The 19,733-nt window shown below is 43.1% G+C and overlaps 1 protein-coding gene across 5 annotated transcripts; it reads right to left on the reverse strand.

The window, feature by feature from the left end:
* Positions 1–3,037: 3,037 nt before the first annotated feature.
* On the reverse strand, positions 3,038–18,936 carry qki2 (QKI, KH domain containing, RNA binding 2). 5 transcript variants are annotated; one of them, XM_041067025.1, is made up of 9 exons: positions 18,298–18,936; positions 15,314–15,462; positions 13,949–14,065; positions 10,878–11,021; positions 9,544–9,631; positions 9,036–9,320; positions 7,959–7,982; positions 7,213–7,287; positions 3,038–5,255 (listed from the first exon to the last, which is right to left on the reverse strand). In XM_041067025.1, the coding sequence occupies exons 1-9, from the start codon at positions 18,437–18,439 to the stop codon at positions 5,233–5,235; spliced, it is 1,047 nt and encodes a 348-aa protein (XP_040922959.1). In that variant the 5' UTR covers positions 18,440–18,936; the 3' UTR covers positions 3,038–5,232. The 5 variants fall into 5 exon arrangements, with proteins under 5 accessions (XP_040922959.1, XP_040922958.1, XP_040922961.1 ...); XM_041067024.1 differs by having other exon boundaries at positions 7,213–7,290; XM_041067027.1 differs by lacking the exon at positions 7,959–7,982.
* Between the last annotated feature and the right edge of the window lie 797 nt (positions 18,937–19,733).

Genomic DNA, 19,733 nt, shown 5'->3' on the forward strand with positions numbered 1-19,733 from the left:
ATAGATAAGGATCTAGGATCTGCTTATTTAACTCAAGGGCAAACATTGTGAAAGACTCAGAACATCACAAAACTGACCTGAGAACTGTTTATATAACTTAAGGGCAAACCGTGTGGAGCAGATACAACACTACAACACTGATCTGCGATCTGTTTTTTTTTTTTTAACCAAGGTAAACGGTGTGAAGCAGGCCCAACAGTACAAAACTGAGGGCTACTATATTGATTTGTCTTGTCAATACTTTGACTGTATTGATAAATTACATAAACACAGTGGTTGAAGATGTACTCTCAACATATTACTATGATGTACAAGCCAGAAAATTAAAACACACACACACACACAGGTTGCTTGCTTAACTTGTAGAATAAAAGTACCATAGATAAATAATAATAAATAATAAAGTTAAGGTTTGGATTTTTTTTCCATGAAGTTTCTTTCGATCGACCAGTCATCTGAGCTCTTCTGTCCATCTTGTCAGCACAAGGGGTGGACATCCTCAAATGTTACACAGGGAGGCAGCAGAGAGCTGATAGTACAGAGACAGACCGAGACAGGCTGTAGAAGGGTCAAACCTGTTAGATCTGGTACTCCTCAGTCCCCATTCTAATTAGGCCTGATTTAATTGACTGATTCAGTTAAATTCGTTCCCATGCAGCCAGGACAGATATGAGCTGGATTTGCATGACGCTGTTTGCATTAATTGAAGTAAGGAGGTTAAATAACTTCCATATGACACATATCAGGCCTTGAAATCCAGGATTCCCCACCTTTCATGCCTGCTGCGTACTTACCCTTTGATGCAACAGTGAGACAGGACCACACACATGCACACGTACGCGCACATTTATGCAGCTCAGCCCCAGCCATCTGCTGCCGGTCAAAGGGACAGAGGCACTGAAGGAATTTAGTGTGTTGAATTTCACGAATAACAGAGCATCTTATTTGGATTCTGCCATTGTATGTGTGTATTCAGAAGGGGCCAAGTGGAGCGATGAAGTTTGCCATTGTCGCCCAGTGTGGGTGTTTTCAGACTCTCTGGCATGATCTGTGAGTTAGTGTTCTCTGTGTTACTGCCCAGTGTGCCCACTGTCTTTCCCACAATGCCCCATTCAGCTCTGGGCCTCTCTCTCCCTCTCTCTCTCTCTCTCTCTCTCTCTCTCTCTCTCTCTCTCTCTCCCCTCTCCTCCCCCCTCTCTCTCAAACTGACCTGCCACCCATTTTGTGCCTCTGGCTAGTCATCATCACCATCCTCATCATCATTGTTGGGCTACGGACCAAATTTTCAGTTGTGGGATAAAATAGCCATGATGTCATCTTTGTTATCTTTTTCAGCAACTCTTGTTTTCATCCTCTCCTTCCTCTCCTCTCTCCGTCTCTCTCTCTTTCTTTCTTTCTTTCTGTCTCTCTGAGCTCCCAAACACAAAAGACAGAGAGGCCACGACAGGACCCCAGTGTATGCTGGTTGTCAAGGAGACAAGGAGACAGTGTTGGGTCTTTAAACGGCCTCAGAGGGGTGTGTGGAGTTAGGGGGAGTTGGCCTTATTTATATGGGAAGAGGACAAGGGAGAGAGGGGTTTGAAATACAACTTTTGAGCCGTTTCCCTGCAGCTTATAGGACTCGGCTGTTATTCGGCTAAAATCATTCCACTGTCGCTCCGTCATCAAATATTTACCAAGCAGAGGAAATCTGGAGCTGTTCATTATGTGGAGAATGCCGTGCATACATGGCAATGTAAATCAACCTGTCCCTTCCTCTCACTTTCTCTCTTTTTCTCACACACCACACACACACACACACACACACACACACACACACACACACACACACACACACACACACACACACACACACACACACACACACACACGCACACATCCATGCACAAAAACACACTTTGATTGTAAGCGCTGGGAGCTCTGGGCCCCAGCGTTGGCAATGGCGAGGGCTGACTGCAGAATACATTGCCAGATGCTTGAAGAGTGTTTCATAGCAGACTTGAAGAGCAAGAAAAAAAAAAAGAAGCACAAAACTTGACTGAAAACAGGAAAAACAGAGACAAGAGAACACACCCATCCAAAAACACATGCACCCCCACCCATCCCTATCCACACATTCTCTCTCCCTTTTATTTTCTCTCTTTTGCTATCTCCACTCAGTGCTTCCACTCTGCTTCTTCCTGTCCAGAGGATTGTCAGCAGCGGTCACATTATGTCCTTTCTCTTTCTGTGATCAGGGGGTCGGCGTTGCGGCCGCAGAGCAGGCTCAACTCCAAGCCTGAAGTTCAATATCACCCCTCAACACCACAATGAAAGCAGGAAGGGCAGGGAGAGGACGAATGAGCCACCCACTGCTGCATTCACCACGGAAAACCCCCACGTGATTCTCTTTTTTTGTGTGTGTCTGAAACTTTAAATGTGTTGTTTAAAGGGAAGTTTTACTTTTAACTTCAAGTGTCAAAGGCTCAAAAGGCTCAAGTTACCAACGGATATTTTTTAAAATAACCCTCTTTATGTTTAATTTTGAGCAGAGACGGGGAAAAAAAGAGACAGACTAAAACAAATGTAACTGCCATTACACATGTAGGTTTTTAGTTGTAGGTTTTCAGAGACTTCAGGGACAGACTGTGATCCTGTGTAATATTTACTCTGCAGATGTTTGAGGGCGAGCTTGCACAATCAATTTCCCTTCAATTCCCCAGCCATCTACTCCTCCGAACCTGAAACTCCCCCCTCTTTTTTTTTCTGTTATACATGCACATGCCTCTGAGGAACCATGGTGAGTTGGGTGTGTTTTGTTCTCTCTTATTGCTCACATCAGTGTCTGCAATGTCCACTTAAAGAGCAGAGGAAGATAGAGAACAAGAGACAGAACACAGAAAAGAAGAAGTGGGGAAAAACATGTTGTGGCCTTTTCCCTACATTTTGTCTTAAGTATCCGCTTTTTTTTTTCATCCCTCTGTTTCTAAGAACTGTTTGGTGATTAGTATGCAGAAAGGAAGCTGATTTGCATAATTAAGTGCTACAGAGAAAAAGCAACAAAGTTTGTTAGTTTTACATCTATGAGTTTAATAGTGTACAAAGAGTTATTCCTGCTCAGGATACTTTAAAAGTTAAAAGTTCATTGTTCAACACATATCTTTCTTTTTGTTTTTCATTGTTTTTTTTTTAGACACACATGTATTTTTTAAAAGGAATCCAAAGCAGAGACAGATACAATTAAAGTGGTTAATAATCACAGAAGTGGTAACAGTTAGTAACCTACACTTGGCACTGAAGAGAAGATTAATGTTGTACTACACTGTTAATTGTCACACTTAAAGTATACAAAAGGCACAGAAGGCAAGCAATGCTGATCTCAAAGGCTCAAGTTAATACAGAGAACATCAGACTCCAGTTTCTCAGGACATTGAGAGTGACTACTAATGACACATGATGGATAGTTATATTTATCAAATTATTCTCCGTAATAAGGCATAATGTTCTTCTCTGAAAAGGTCATTTAATGTTATTTTCATGTACAAAATAAAATATAAAAATACATTATAAACTTGTTACAGATGTTACGACTCCATGGTTTGTTTTGTTTTTTTTTTCTTTTCATGTCAAGGCATCAGTTGGTTTGTGTATGTAAAAGTGTATCACACCCTCTGAAAAAGCGGATGCACATGCAAAAATATACTGTCTGTATGGACGACTTCATCGCCAACAAAACAATCAACCAAAAAAAAAAAACAAAACAATCAAACAAATAAACAAAAAACACAAACTATAACACTGTTCTCTGGAGGCATCTGAGCCTCATAACATGTCAGACACTGTAGCTAGAGCGTAAATACTGAATTGCGCTTCCAATTCAAATGAGACACTTTTTTTTTTTTGGCAATGAAATCTGAATTGAGAAGGTTTATCGATGTAAAAACGTAAAATGCACAGTAGATGACGACTATTAGGCTACGACACGTTTCCCGCAGTCCTAATCAATGTGCATAAACCCAAATGACATAATTTCATGCTGGGCACAAAGCCACAATGTAGTGATAAAAGATTTAGGTGTAACATTGTTCCATCGCTCTCAATAAATAAAGGCACTGTTGTTCAAGCTCATACAATACTGTAGTGTGAAAAAAGGCAAAGGCATCACTGTGTAAGTTCTCGAGATTTTAGACAAAAGAAGTGCAACCTTCTCTCCGTACGCGTTCGTGTGTGTACTGTACAGGCTTGGCATTTATATTGTATATGTTGATTCATTATCAGGATCCTTTATCTGTTAAGAAACACTCATAGATACTTTGGCATTTTGTATTCCAGTTTGTTATTTTTCCTCACTGAGCACCTGTCGTTGTGCGGTGAGGAAAGTTCTGCGCTGGCATTCTGCTTAACTGAATGACGGCTCTTTTTTAGTATTCCTCATTCACGTATGGGAAACGCAGCACCAAACAGTGTGTCTCTTGAAAAAAAAAGAAAACTGTGACATTTTAAACACATCACTGAAACCACACGTCGCGGTTACATTTGCGAGGGAAAGATTGTTAATATAAGACGATTTTAACACCAATTAAAATGTGTGATGATTAAATTGATGAATGTTGGGCCATAAAAAGAAGCGATCCCTTTAAAGAGCGTCTCGGAGAGTTTCCCACGTTAAGTGAGAGGCGCCCGCTGAGGAAAAACACTTCGAAATATCAACATATCTCTTTCCAGTCAGTGTTTATGGAGGGTTACTGTGCTGGATAAGTAAAACTACCATCATTATCAGTACTGTTACCATATTATTAATAGAGTCATTATTATTGCGTCGTATGGACTGAGGGTAGGGCAGCTCAGATAGACAGTTTGGCACAGCTAAGGATTAGTTTAGGAGCCCTTCGCCAGTTTGGGGCCCGTCCTCAGTAAAGTTTACTGGTTATGCATGGCAATACCTGTTACACATTGGGATTTCGACTGTCGGATAGTTATAAAAAATTCATAGACTGGCTTTGGAGTTTTGTAAGGAAGGCACGTTTGGCAAAGTTTAGGTTAGGACTTGGTGATGGGCGGGGTCCTGAGGTTTATTCCCTTGATCGCTGTCGTCTGGTTGGTTGGTTAGACAGAAGCAGCCGGGTTGTTCCCAATGTGCTCGTCTCTTGTTGGCTGAGCTGGGGGAGTGACGGGGGCCGTGGGCCAATGAGCACGCCAGCAGGCAGAGATGGGTGGGTCATCAGTGGGCGGAAATGTCAGAAGGTCAAGGGGTCATGGGTTAGTTGCCGTGGCAGCTAGAGTTAGACAGACAGAGACGGACAGACATGGAAAGGAAACAAAAAGGGCACATAAAAGGGGACATAAAAAGAAAAAAAGATAGAAGAGAGATTAGTGTCAGCTAGTGGCGTCAGGATGACAACAAGGCAGATCTACTGCAGCCACACAGCATGAGAGGTATTACAGAGGAGTTGCACAACGCCTTCATGAGCCCTCCATCACCATTCACAAGGACTTACATCAACCACCAGGTGTTGACATAAGGAATGGCTGGTTAGCAAAGCTCACATGAGCGCATGAGGGCGTGTGCAGGGTTAAGTTTAAGAAGATACCCCTCCTGTCGTGTGACTGCTGCTATAGTGATACTACTCATGCTAGCTGGGCTACTTCTCGCACAGACAGACAGTGAAACCATGGACAGAGAGGGAGACAGCATGGTTTCATGTGGGTGAGAGAGTGACCTTTATGTCCAAAGAAAAGTGTCTGGGCCTCAGAAATACTTTCGCTTACTGACAAGTAGAGGTATTGTTTAGCAGCAGGCATAAGATCTTGGTGATTAACAGTTGTGATTAACTGATTATTGATTATGGTTTGATCTATTTGCTATGAAGTATTAGAAGAGCACCTAATGACTACAGTAAGCAAAGAGGCACCATAAGAGACAGCGATGAGAGGTTAAGAGATGGTGATTTTAGAGGGACTTAAGAAACAATTTAACAATAGACAGACTAACTACAAGAATTTAGAGGCTTTGGTTTTCTTTAGAGATTTTTTTCAATAGTCATCTTTATTGCCTTTTAGTGTTTTTTTGTCCATCGTGTACAACAAGAGCACCACCGCTCACACACACATATATTGTAGCTAGCTAGTCCATTTCTATTGCATAAAACAGTCACGAGGCCTGTGAATCGAGAAGGTCACCTCATCTTAAATACACAGAGTATAACACTGCCTTCATTGCCACCGGCGTGGTGACTAAAACAGTAGTAGCTACACACTTTGAATAAAGTTTGAAGTTTACATGGAGACACTTCATCTATAAAAAGCATACCATAAAAACAAAAATAAAAATTTACAAACTAAAAAAAAAAAACTAAAAAAAAAAAAAATACTACAAGTATTTCCAAGCGATCTTGTTCCATAAGCTTCATATAAGCACTTAAATCCTTAAAATCCCTATATACAAATTTATTTTGCAGCTAAATACATGGTAACAGCACCACTCTGGCTAGGAAATATATGAAAGATGTAAACAGCCCCAATGATAAAGTCCAGTGGGCGACTGATAAGACCACAAACAACAGTATTTCATACAAAAGAGCTTGTAACACAGACTTCAGTAGTTATCACACGCTGTGTTTTAGTAGTAAAAACCAAAGATCATATTGAATTGAATGACCTTCAGGGAAAGACAATCACTGTTACTTTAAGCGTCATATGGTCATTGGGCACAACACAGGATTTAATTAATAATAAAAATTAAAAAAAAAACAAAACATTTTACTGGAATGAAGTTGGGTATAAATAAAACTTCCCACAGTATTTGTAGGGTCAAAAGTAGTAATGAAGAGATAAACAACAACAAAAAAAAAAAAATTTCTGAGAGAGGACTCCAAATCCAGAGTCACAAGGACCGAGTCACATGAATGGAGCGATCCATTCTAATTGAGAGGGTCCCGGCCTGCAAGCCGTCCAGTTTATCTAACAGGCGAACAAAGATAACAGCTGCAGCTGTCACCCCTAACATGGTTCCTCCCAATCTGCTCACTTATTTCACTTTCACTGCAACAAATACTGTTTCACATTTCACACTGAACCGGCTTCAGCGTGTGACCTTTTCGCCTGACACAGTTATTTTTTAGGCATGCCGTATTACAGACACATGTAAACTGAAATTGGTCCATTGGTCTGCATGCACGCACACTAACACACACACATACACATACACATAAAGTGGCTGGTGAGCTAACTAACCTCTGTCTGTGGTCACTACCCTTTGGTAAGGATGGATTCTCTTGTCGTGGCGTCGTACCTTAGTGGTCATGGCACCTGCTAACAGCCATTGACATCGCCAAAACAGAACACAGAAGGTTACTCATCAGAAAGACATCAAACAGTCCACCCATGGCACCAACATCAGTGAAACCAGGAATTTACAAAGTGTTCAAGGCTGAGGGTGAAAATAAGGTAAAAACATCTCGCTTCTAAGAGACAGAATTTTTTGTTGTTTTGTGGTCTTCTGCTTTCTAAAGAAAATATTAATCCAAACCACTAATCTCTGATTAAGCTTCACTAGTAGATTCAACGTCAGCTGTAAGTAAGTAAAGTCACTCTATAGCTCCATAGCTGTGATCAAAATAAGCTTTAACATGTATTAAATCACAAACAGCAGCACTAAAATCTCTATGGGTTCACTAAAATGTGTTAAAAATTACAAGCGGAAGCTGAACTATTAAAAAAAGTTAAATAGCTGTCACACCACAACACTAGTCTGCTAATACAAAGAGGAAATTAAGAGGAATGGACACTTGACTACAGAATGACTGTCGAGGAATCTGTCATCCTAAAGTATGAGCAAACTTTGACTGTTTGCTCTTTGGGACAAGTATGTGTGTGGTGGGGGGTGGGGGGTGGGGGGGGGGGGGGGGTCTCTGCAAGCCAGTCCGTGTGTGTGCTAGGAAGGGTTGCTATTGCTTAGCCTTTGGTTGGGAAAGCCATACCTGCAAAAACACAGGGAGAAGAGACTGTTAGCCCAGCAATGAGCATCAGCATGCACCTGTAAGTGATGTGGATGTATTACAAGAGCTGGATACGGCAACCAGTTCGTTCCAGTGGCAAATCGCTGTACCGCAACAATACAAATCCCATGTGGCCTCATGCCCTGCTATCGGTCCTTGTGGTCCTTGTGTAGATTGTCTGGTTTGCGTGGTTCTGTTGGGGAAAGGCTTCAGGCCCAAATCTGGATCAGGTTTGTTTTGTTTTTTTTTTAAAGTGAGCTTTATACATGAAAGTTTATTCATCATATTGGAAGCAGTAGTTTGACTAGAAAACTGCAGATGACCCCATCCTATATAAGATAACCTTTAATCAGAAAACTCAAGAGCCATACTCAGGTCACGTGACGACAACTGAGCAAACTCCATCTGCTCAGAAAGACAGATTCAGCTGAAACTAAGCTATGGAATTTTTTTTTTTTGTCAAAGAAAGTATTTTTATCAAGAAAGTTCCCTGTTCCTCTCTCTGACTGAGTCAACAACATGTCGTGTTGCAACTAGATACGTAATGCCCAATGGTAAGACAGAGATAGGGCAAAGTGAGGTAAATTATAAAAGAAAGTAAAAATATATTTTCAGGTCTAGGGTTGGGTTTGGGTCTGAAATTTGGCAAACCAGGTTAGGACTTACAGATATGGATACAAGTCTGGTTTGGGCTTCTGTTTTTATGCACATGTGGAACTGAACTGTGGCCCACAAAGCATTTTCCCCATAGACTGCCATAATAAAACATGTCTGTAAAGTTGCTGACAGGACGCCAATTAGTCCTTTGTGTATTCTGAAAATTTAAGCCGAGAAAGATGTAAAACTTCTCCAGGGTCTAGAAAAGCTGTTTTTTTGTCACAGTGTCTCCTCAATATAAAATCTATTGAACAAGAGGGCATGGCCACGGAAAGTGACAACAGTGGAAGAGTTTTTTGGCGTATGTACTTGGAGAGTAACGCCCATTGGAGCCCAGTATCCAGTTCTCACAATACATCCATTGACTATGTATGAAAGTGATGAACTTCTAAATTTACATACCTAATACTCCAGTTGAGTCAATGGGGTATTCCAATATGGAGGGTGTGAGTGTGTAGGGATACTCGTAGGGTGTGTAGATGATTCCAGATTCGGGCCCTTGCTGCACCAGCGCCGGGTGCGGATTGGCTCCCGGCACGAGGGTGGAGCTCTGGATCTGACGAATCAGAGGCATGATGGTCGGCGTGGTGACAGGGGCGGGGTTGCGCAGGGTTGGAGGCAGGACGGGTGTCGGGCCTGTGATGATCCGAGGCGCCTGAGGGGTCGCTAGTGGGAAGGCGGCGGTGGCTGCGCGGCACACAAACATACGATATTGCAAGTATGTGCACACCCACACGCGAGTACACACAGAGCGCATACAATAGACAGGGAAGAAGAGGAGAGGACAAACACTCTATTTAACAGGAGAAACAGAGCCATTGTTCATATATACAGTGGACTCCTGTACCGAGACCCCTCCTTTGTCACCCACCAACCCTCCTCCACATGTTAACTATGATGTCATCCTTACGCGTCTTGACATTGGCATCTCTGTAGGTCCCATTGAGAATGGCCAGCTCCATCAACTGCATTTTCTTCAGGTTGTCCTCCCCCTCAGCCTACACCAACACAAGCAAGCACAGCAGCACAGGACTGTCATTCAGCTATTCGACAAGCCAGTGAATTAACTTTTGTGTGAGACTGGTCAAAAAGTCAGCCACTGTTACAGTATGCCGAAACATATTACGATTAAAATTTAATGTGTTCAAAGAAAGAAAAGAAGTCTGTTTTGTTGCTGTTGTTGTTTTTTTTTTTTATGTTTGCACTTTTTTTTTAACATCTTTGCAGCAGGGTTGACCAGACGTTGCTCACTGCTGCCACTCCACCACACAGGACATATGTCAAACATGCTAGTTTCTTAGCTCCAGTTACAGCTTGGTGAGAAGCCTGACTGATTTACAGTTGGAGAGCAAGGTCGGCTGGGTTAAACTAACACGTATCATTAACTTCAGCTGCCACACACACACACACACATAGATTAACAGGTGTTCAAGCTCCTGATTGCCTATAGACACTTCTTACTTCCGATACTGTGCTGTGATTGGAGCAGGAGTTGACGGCTGATTGCTGCAATAGAAATCTCCCTGCTGGTCTTTTCAGTCTGTTTCTATTGTTGTAAATAATGCAGAGGGAAAAAAAAGAAGGAAAGAGCCATGTGATTTCAAAATATGTGTTTCTGTGCTTGTGTGTCAAACAGGGAATAATTTAGAAAGTGAGAGTCCCCGTGTCTATAAGCGCATGTCTGTGCAATGTTCTCTGCATTTCTCATTATTAGTCATTATGTTTTTTTTTGTACGTATATGTGTGTCTGTAGGGGGGAAGGTAGGTGGGCTGGAGAATGTGAGAAATGTTGAGGAGTGCAATCAAAATGTCCTCTTGTGCGGACAACAAGACCACAAAAAAAACCCAGGGAGAAAAAGGAATACTGTAGCCAGTAGTTGGGAATGAAGTGAGTTGTGAACAAGTGAAAAGAGTGATGGAGTGGGGAGAACGAGTGAACAGACTCTCCATTCATTCCCTCAGCCTTTCAAACAACCCGGGGTTACCATGGAAACCCCTTTATGTGTGTACCCTAATTACCCTAACTCCTTACACATACTCTCTGATACACACAGAGACACACACACACACACACACAAAAACACAAAAAAGACACAAACACACACAGTTTTTGGACTGACAATCCCCTTCCCCCTTCCATGCATACCAACACAGTGAACCCTCATCCACTCACACGCAGTTTTTCCATCAGTCCAGGCCGTAATATCTCACGCTGAGGGGAGGGGGGGTCGGACTGATACTTACAGCTGGCACTAGAAGTTTCTTGACCTCGTTGATGGCCCGCTGGAGTTTGATCTTAGCCCGGTTGTGCGTGTCCTCCACTGTGATCAGGACGTGGAGGTCCTCGCTCAGGTGCTCCCAGTTGGGCTTCCCTCGGTTCATCTCCTCCTGAAACACACAAACATTTTAAAAGCTCAGTTTGAAAGCACCACTCAATCTCGGCCCATTACTGCAGAGAGGGGAAAAAAACAGGATTTTGCTTTTCTTCTTGTTTGGCTCAGCTCTTGGATCGGCCTCAAACTACACACAAACACACACGAGGCTCAAGGTCGTGTAACTCTGCTTTGGAAGCATCATCAAACTCATGAAATATCCATGTTGCCCTTCGGTGATTACACGAGTTTGGTGCTTCACTTTACTGCAGGTTCAGCACTCAGACAACTTTCTGTAACACTTCCCCAACATCACACCATTCTGGCACGGCTCTTTTGTCTCATATATTTCTTTCCCTATCTTTGTCTTTGTCAAAAACCCGTGCTGAAAGGATTTGTCAACTGATTGATATTCAGTTGCCGATTCAATGACAGCATGAATGACTGAATAATCACGTAGTCTGTCATTATCAAGTAAAAATAGCAAATACTGACACTGTCACTGGTTGTACCAAGTGGTTGCACTTGCATTTGTCTCTTTTGAAAATCTCTCAGCTCAAATAAAGGTCACCGTAATATTTTGCTGTTTTTCCAAAGCTGATCAGTCACTTTAACCAATTTAAAGAAGTCTATTTGGGCTCTGGGAACTTGTGACAGGGATTTGTTTTTATTTTTAGCCACACTAACTTCAGGAATGACAATGTCAGTCCACCACTTTGGTCTAGAAATATCTCACCAAATTCTGAGTCATTTAATTTTGTACAGACGTTCATGGTTCCCAGAGGATAAATCCTAATGACTGCGGTGATCCTCCTCTCACCATGAGACTGACCTATTCGGTTCTGAGTAAAAGATGGGGGTCTGTGTCTTTGAACGTCTCGCTCTAGCTCTCTCTCTTTTTTCATTTGTTCCATAACCATTTCTGTCAAAGTCTTCCAGGAGAGACTGACACCTCTCTCTATGACGGTTGGCTTACCACTCAACCTTTGAGTATGGCCATTAAAAACAAATAGAAAACACTTTTAATTTCCAACATGGTTGGACAGCAAATCCTACCAACTAGTTCTGTTAAAGCATAACCTGACCCTTATGTGCTGGAACTATTTCTTGGCTGATAGCAGTGACTTCTTAGCCAGTTTAGCTATTTCCCCTTTGCTTCCAGTCTTTGTGCTAAGTTAATCGTCTCCTGACTTTATCTTTATGTTTAACGGCCAGATATGAGAGTAACACTGATCTTCCTATCTGAGTCTCAACAAGAAAGCGAAACTGTTCCTTCAAGTGCAGCATCACAGAGCCGCTAACTCGCCTCAGCGACCAGATATTCAAAAATGTGACTAAAGTAACTTCTAATGATAATAAGTGATAGTCGCAGCCCAGTTAAAACTGAAACTGTGAATCCTTCGATCTCAGTGTGGTGTGCTGGGATGTTTTGTCAAGTGAGATGTATCATTTTGAAGAACTCTAAAAGTCAACATCTTTCTCTCCTCTCCCCCTGCTGCCTCCCACTGTGTTTCTGTTTTCCTTCCTCTCTGTCTCTGTGTGTGTCTGTGTGTGTCTCGCTCTCTGAGGGGCGTGCGGGGTAGGGAATGTTCTGGAGAGGGGGAGAGGGAGAGGGGGGGTGGGGGGTGGCGGGGGGCTGGGCGGGGGAGGTGGAGGAATGCTGGACTTGCTCCACCTGCCGTTTGGAAAGCTTGAGCCGACTCCGTCCAACAGCAGACACCAGGGGAGAGGAAGCGAGGACAGATGGACTGAGCACCAGGACAGGAGAGAAAAACTGAGCACCAAAAACTCAGTGTTGGAGAAGGCCGGACAGATAGATGGATAGATAGATAGATAGATAGATAGACATACAGTCAAAGGTGCTGTAATTATGGTGCATTTATGTGTTTGGAGCAACCTCTCAAGTGTTGGATGTCAGATTTGCCAAATACAAATAAACCTCAACATGTCTGTTAATTGCTTTTGGTAACATGGTCAGTTGTTTGTTTGTTTGTTTGTTTGTTTGCACCTGTTAGATTTTTATTTGAAACGTGTGAAGCACTCCATAAAAAAACAGTTTTTGGTATCTGAAGGATTTGGGGGCGACAACAGCTTTTTGCACGTTTCTACAAATCATATTACAGCTGAACATTTTCCAAAGCAAATCAAAGTTATTTTAAAATTTCTGAACTGATCTTTCCCAGCCTGCAGGCTGCTATTGGCTTGCATTCATGTCAAAGCTGCATGAAAGTCTTCTCAAAGGCATCTGAACATTGTGTCCTAATTCTTTTTTTTTTTTAAGTTTTGTTATTGCTGAGTGATAATGCATCGCAAAATACAATCAATTTAATGCACATCAGGACTTTAACTCTAATAAAAACTGCACGTGATGTTCGATCTGATGGGCTACCTGTCTCAACCAAAGTTTCCTCAAGCTGGAAAACTTCCCTGGATGTTAGGCAAAGTAAGAAAAAAAAACATTTAAAGGACTAGTTCGAAATGTATGTTTGTGTAACACATAAAACATAAAAACACCTTCATGTTATTACAGTAAACAAGAAACAATGTCTGGCAGCTCTTTAGCTTAGCTTAACTTGATACAGGGGGAAAAAGCTAACCAAGTACCTTTAAGCTCACTAAATAACACGTTATGACTCGTTCGTCTGTTTGTTTTTTGCTGAATTAAACAAACATGATGTAACATTTTAATTGGTGAGCTTTGTAGGTGGGTTTTCTTACCTTTGGTTACCTTAGGCTAGCTGTTTCCCTGTTTCCAATCTTAACGCATCTAATTCTCAGCAAAACATCAAAGAAGTACATTTCCCAAATGTCAAACAATTCCTTTGATTAAATGTCATGTGAACATGCAAAAACATCCCTGTGGCCTATCAGAGATCCATATAAAGGGAGAAAGTTGAGTTAACCAGACACTGAGAAGGTAAGTGCGCTTCTTTGTGTGTGTACCTTCTTCTTGTCTCTCATGGAGCCCTTTCCTCGCACCATTATCTTGCAGCCGGTTTCTGCCTCCAGTTGCTTGGCCGTCAGACCACGTGGGCCCAGGATCCTCCCTACGAAGTTGAACTACACAAAAGAGCAAAACACACTGATTAAAAATAACGAGGCCGCAGGGAAGACAAGACGCATTTTACATCACATACACACGTGTGAAATGTTTATGATGTGTGTGTGTGTCTTTATGGTGTGTGTGTGTGTGTTTGCATGTGCTGTGACTGAGTGTGGCTTTGAGGTTTGTGCATCTGTGATGTGTCTGCGTTACTAAGAGAGACAAAAATAGCTCATTATATGGGTGCTGGCTGGTGCTGGTGGCATGACAGGACAGCGCCGTTCTCTTAACCTTATCTGTCACTAAGACTGAGTGATTAACTAGACAGCTGCCCCTCTGTGTGTGTGTGTGTGTGTGTGTGTGTGTGTGTGTGTGTGTGTGTTTTATTGCCACTGTCCCTCTGTCTCATACACTCCTCTCATAGCGTTTGTCCAGCCCCTTCCTCCTTTATTCCTCCACTAAAGTCTCACTGAGTTTAACCTAATGTTCACTTCTCTACGAGTTACAACATATTCTGGGATGACCCTTGACTCCCTACCACCACACACAAATCCAGATAGAGGAACTGCTCTCTAAATTTAACCTTGATCTCAACTGTTTCCCTTTGCACTCCTGTCTGTGTGTGTGTGTGTGTCCTGTTAGTCTCCTGTCATGTGAGTGAGGACAGCCTGTCATTGTATTTGGTGATTGGCGAGCTGATGCATGGAGAAAATCATGTGAGCCATTCAATCTGGATCAACGCAACTCATATTGAAGTGCTTAACTATACTTGGCGTGAGCAGGGATGTGCTGGATGGTGAAGTCTCTTCACTGCTGCTGCACACTTGACTTCATGTTTGGGGAAAAAAAACTTAATCCACCTTTTTAAGCTCTTATAAATATTTATGGTGTAAACTTGGGGCTGAGAATTGTGTCGCAGTGAGGGAGTTTAAATGAAAATACTGCCTTTTTGAGGAAACAGAACTTATAGTATTCTTAATTGTATACATAAGTGTAAATGATCCAGTTTTATTTTATTGGAGACCCTGACCAAGAACCATTATTGATCCATTTTAAGCCTAGATTACGTCATTGGGTGTGAGCACAGATGTACTCAGGGTGAAATCAGATTTTAGATGAAATCTAAAGCTGAAGGTCCCTGTGATCAAAAGGAACGCCAACTTTTCTGGCAGCCTTTCTGTAGCTAAGAAGAGATAAAGTGTCAACAGTGAAAAGTAAACAGTGACTCTTCTGAAAGGTCAAAGGCCATGGATTTGTCCACTCACGTCAGGGTACTCTTTGACAGGCACGTAGAGCTTCTCCTGAAGCTGAGCCACGGGTCCGATAGCTTCGGGAAGTTCCTCCATGTCCCGCCCGTTGAACATGCCGCCGTTCAGTGTGTCGTTGTACATGTCCTTGCGTACCCTGCCGATTTCTTGGGGGACAGAGAGACAAAAAGTTAAACTAAGTATGTCAATGAAAATGTCCACAGGGGGCGGCAACACGTTTCACATTTCTTTATACCATCCATTCCTGTAACTCTGGTGACTCACCGTCACCAGAGTTACAGGAGGCTCTGAGTGTGACAGTAGAGAGACAGACAGTCAGACAGACAGACAGACAGGCAGGCATGGAGACAGTCACAAGCATTCTGCACCACAATGTAGAATCTAGCCACTGAATGCATCGCAATCAGGCCTCTTCTATTACTGACAATTTCTCTCTTTCGATTTCTTTCTCCAACAATGTTTAACACAGACACACACATACACACACACCGCACACACACTGTTCCCCCTTTCACTCAATAAACAGTGTAATGTAAATAAAGGGAAAAACATACATGTTGGCAGGGGTCACAGTGATCTACTCTGCCCACCAGCGTTTATGAAGTTCTGGTGCAGGACAGCTTTTCAACAACCGTCCAGAGGCGGCACGGGAATTCTGAGGAGGCATTAGGACTGCAAATAACGTTTATTTTCATTATGGATAATCTTAAGATAATTTTCTCAATTCATCTATTGGTCTAAAAAAATGCTTAAAAAAATCGTGAAAACTGCCCATAACGTTTTCCCAGAGTCCTTGCCGACGTCGACATTCAGTTTACAATGCTATAAAACAGGGAAAAGTAACTAATTCTGTATTTTTTGTTTGTAGTTTTTGCTGAAAATCTTGACTTACACTGTTAATCAATTATCAAACTAGTTGGCTATTCATTTTCTTGATCAACTAATCGACTAATCAACTGATCCTTTTTGCTCCAGAAAGCCTATGAATACAGTCGTCACAAAACTGTAATTATCAGGAGTAACGACTGCTTTCCATTTTGATTGAAAAAACAAACATAATCAATTGCTTTTGGCACTGGCATCAATTTCTTAAAAGGTCAAATTTCTGGCTTAGGTTTGGTGCAGAAGCATCATCATAAATGATACTGTGTCTGCTTGTCTGTTTGTTTAGGGTTGTCTCAATGACCGATGCTAGCCTCTGATGCCTTTGTAATGACACGCCAGCACAATAATAACTGACTGCTGCACCACACAAACACATACGCAACACATATGCGCAGATCCCCGGTCTGAACTCACACACACACACACACACGGCAGAATAACTGCCTTGAGGCACAAATATCATCTGACCTAAGCAGGCTGACAGCCATGTCTCCCTGCTCTGAGAGTGATAAGTCTGACCATAATAACTACAGTAGGACTCTATAATTACAGCCACAGCTACAGTGACAACGACGGTCCTCTAATAACCTATTCTGACCTGTCACCGACCAAAAGTGACTCTTAGAAAAACATACACAGACACACAAAAAAAATCTGCACAGACAAGCTGGGCTTTGTCACGCTTTTGAGTTAAAAGCAGGAGCAACTCTGCAGGAAAATGAGAAGTGAAAGAAGAACAAGAAACTCTAAGGAGAGACAGATAAAGGGGGGAGCTGTGGCAGGCCTTATCTTACCACTTAAACCTGTCAAAGGTTTATATATAGGCCAAACAAACATGCACCCTGACAATATGAGTGACTGGCCGGCTTTCTTATTACCCTGCACAAACTTTTTTGGTACAGAGCCCTTATGCCTGAGTGCCTTGTCCACATAACTCAGGCAGAAGATACAGCCAGGCTGAAAATGGGCATGGTACAATGCCTTTCGCTCCAGCCATGGGTGTCACGTTATCATGTGTGAGGGATGACTATGCTCGGCTGTCAGTCTTCAACGTGAACACAACGAGAGATGTTAAGTTGACCTATTTGCCAGGCTGTAGAGGTCGTCCGGTATGAGAACCTCGCTGTGTCATGAGACCTGTCACAGAGCACAAAGTCAGGACCTCCGTGAGCCTAATGTGCAGCAACAGTAGCAACAACAGGCCTTGATCGCTTGTAGCAACTGTTAGAAAATGACATTCAAAAAACGGGTGGGGGCACAAGTGAGAGTTGAAAAAATAAAACCAAAAAAACGAGACGCTGTGCCACTTTGCAGCCTCTGTGATGCCTGTTTATGTCCTTCAGTGTTATTTCAAACCTGCTTGCAAAAATGTTTGACATCAACAGGGGAAGTGCATTGATCAGTTGTGCGGACAGCGTGTCTTTGGAGGCTGGAAGAGGCCTCAGATCAAATATTTTACACAGTGACACGCTCTCGTTCCTGCTCAGGGATGGGCTGCAGCACTCACATAAGCCTGCGCATTAGGTCACTGGGAAAGACTAACAACTGTCTGTTTGTTCCCATCACCAACTGACTGTGTGTGTGTGTGTGTGTGTGTGTGTGTGTGTGTGTGTGTGTGAGAGAGAGAGAGAGAGAGAGAGAGAGAGAGAGAGAGAGAGAGAGGGTCTTTTGGTGTGTGACAGAGATTGTGCTCTCTCTGCTGCTCTCAACAAATTAAAACTGTGACTTAAACCAATGGATAAACCCTATTCACACATAGTTTTAAAACATTTTTTGTTAATTTATCTTGACTTTACAAACACAACTCTACGAAGTGAAAACTTTCCAAAATTAGAGTGTAGGTGTTTGATAAATTATCATTAGCATCTTGAAGTGCTGGGTGGGAATAACATGTCTGTCACGTTTCCCTGCAGCCTGCGAGGAATTACTGCGGTTAATGACTCTTTGAGCCAATGACTGTGATTTTAATTAACACTAAAACTCAACGTGTCCGTCCAAGAAAATGTGAACTCCTCTACTCTGTGTTGTGAGGTGGTAAAAAAAAAAAAAAAAATCTCTAGTCAAGTGAAATGAAGAGAAGGGGGAGCCCGACTTACCTTCATCCAGCAGCCGCTCCAGATGCGTGAAGATGCCGCTGAAGTTGGGCAGGGAGCTCATCACCTTCCTGTCGTTCATCAGCTGCATTAGATAGTCCGGGTTGGACTTGGGTCTCTCCTTCACCTCTGTCTCCCCGACCATGGCTTTTGCTTCGACAGTAAAGTGACCTAAGCTAAGTCGAAAAACTTTTGGGGAAATTAACAACAAAAAAAAAAGTAAACAACAAAACACACACACACAAACACACACAAACAAACACGCACGCCCCGACAAGCGATGCGAGGAGCCCAGGGGATTCCACCGGCCGCGACCCGCTGACCGCCTCTCTAGCTGGCGGACAAAACTCAAATCTCAGCTCCGGTTAAAAAGACCGTCCCTCGGTTAACGTCTCGCATGCGAGCCCTCTCTTGCTTCCCAATCGGTGCCCCCCCCCCTCTGGCCGACTCTCTCCAGAGTTTGAAAAAAAGTTCCTATTTGAGGGGAGTTTGGTTCCGGCTGACACCTCCGGCGACACTTTAACCGACTCCACGCACTTCTTCAGCGGCTACAAATCTACCATCAGAGTGTCTCCTCCGCCCCGGCTCCTCGGCGTCTGTCCGCCCAGTGCGTCGGTATTCTGCAGCGGGGACCGACTCCCAATCATATGATTACAGTATAGCAGCAGCACGAGTGGGCTGCCGGGAGCGCGCCGCGCGTAGCCGCTGTCAGAGGGGAGGAGGCTTGTGCTCGTCCCCTCAGCAGCCCCTCGTCCCCCTTGCCCCCGCCTGGTCTCACGCGCGTACCCCCACACACCCACAGTATAACAATATAACAGCTCTGCATAGGTATGCACACCTGTTCTGCAACAGTCACTGTCCATCACTTGTCCTCTGAAGTGTGTGTGTGTGTCTGTGTGTGCGCAGGTGCCATAAAGTGTTGTGATTGAGGAGCCTGCGATTTTGAGTCTACTGTTGTACTTTACTTGAGTATTTCCATTTTCAGCTGCTTTATGCTTTATACTCTTCTACGTGTCAGATGGTAATTTTGCTTTACAGCACTACATTTATCTGCTCACGGGTGGATGGCCGAGCTTCAAACGAGAATTATTAACAGTCACTTCATACAGAGGCTCAGGGCCAGGGGCCGGAAAGGTCAGGAGGGGGGGGGCCCTGGCCTCTGCACAAGGTGACTGTTAATAGTTCTGGTTTGAAACTAATGGAGCTCAGTTAAAAGACACAGCATGGCCACAAAGTGATGCAAAAGGATCCCAGAGAGACACGAAATGACCACAAAGAGACGCAAAACAACCACAGAGAGATGCAAAACAACCACAGAGAGGTGCAAAACAACCACGAAGAGACCAAAAAGATTGTCTCTTACAGTCTAGTGGTCTTGTTCAGGAGGGGCTGAGGGTCTGTGTCCACTGAGTAAATGTACTTTCCACCACTGTCGATTA

The sequence above is a fragment of the Toxotes jaculatrix genome, chromosome 21 (assembly GCF_017976425.1).
Source record: "Toxotes jaculatrix isolate fToxJac2 chromosome 21, fToxJac2.pri, whole genome shotgun sequence".
NCBI classification, from domain to species: domain Eukaryota; kingdom Metazoa; phylum Chordata; class Actinopteri; family Toxotidae; genus Toxotes; species Toxotes jaculatrix.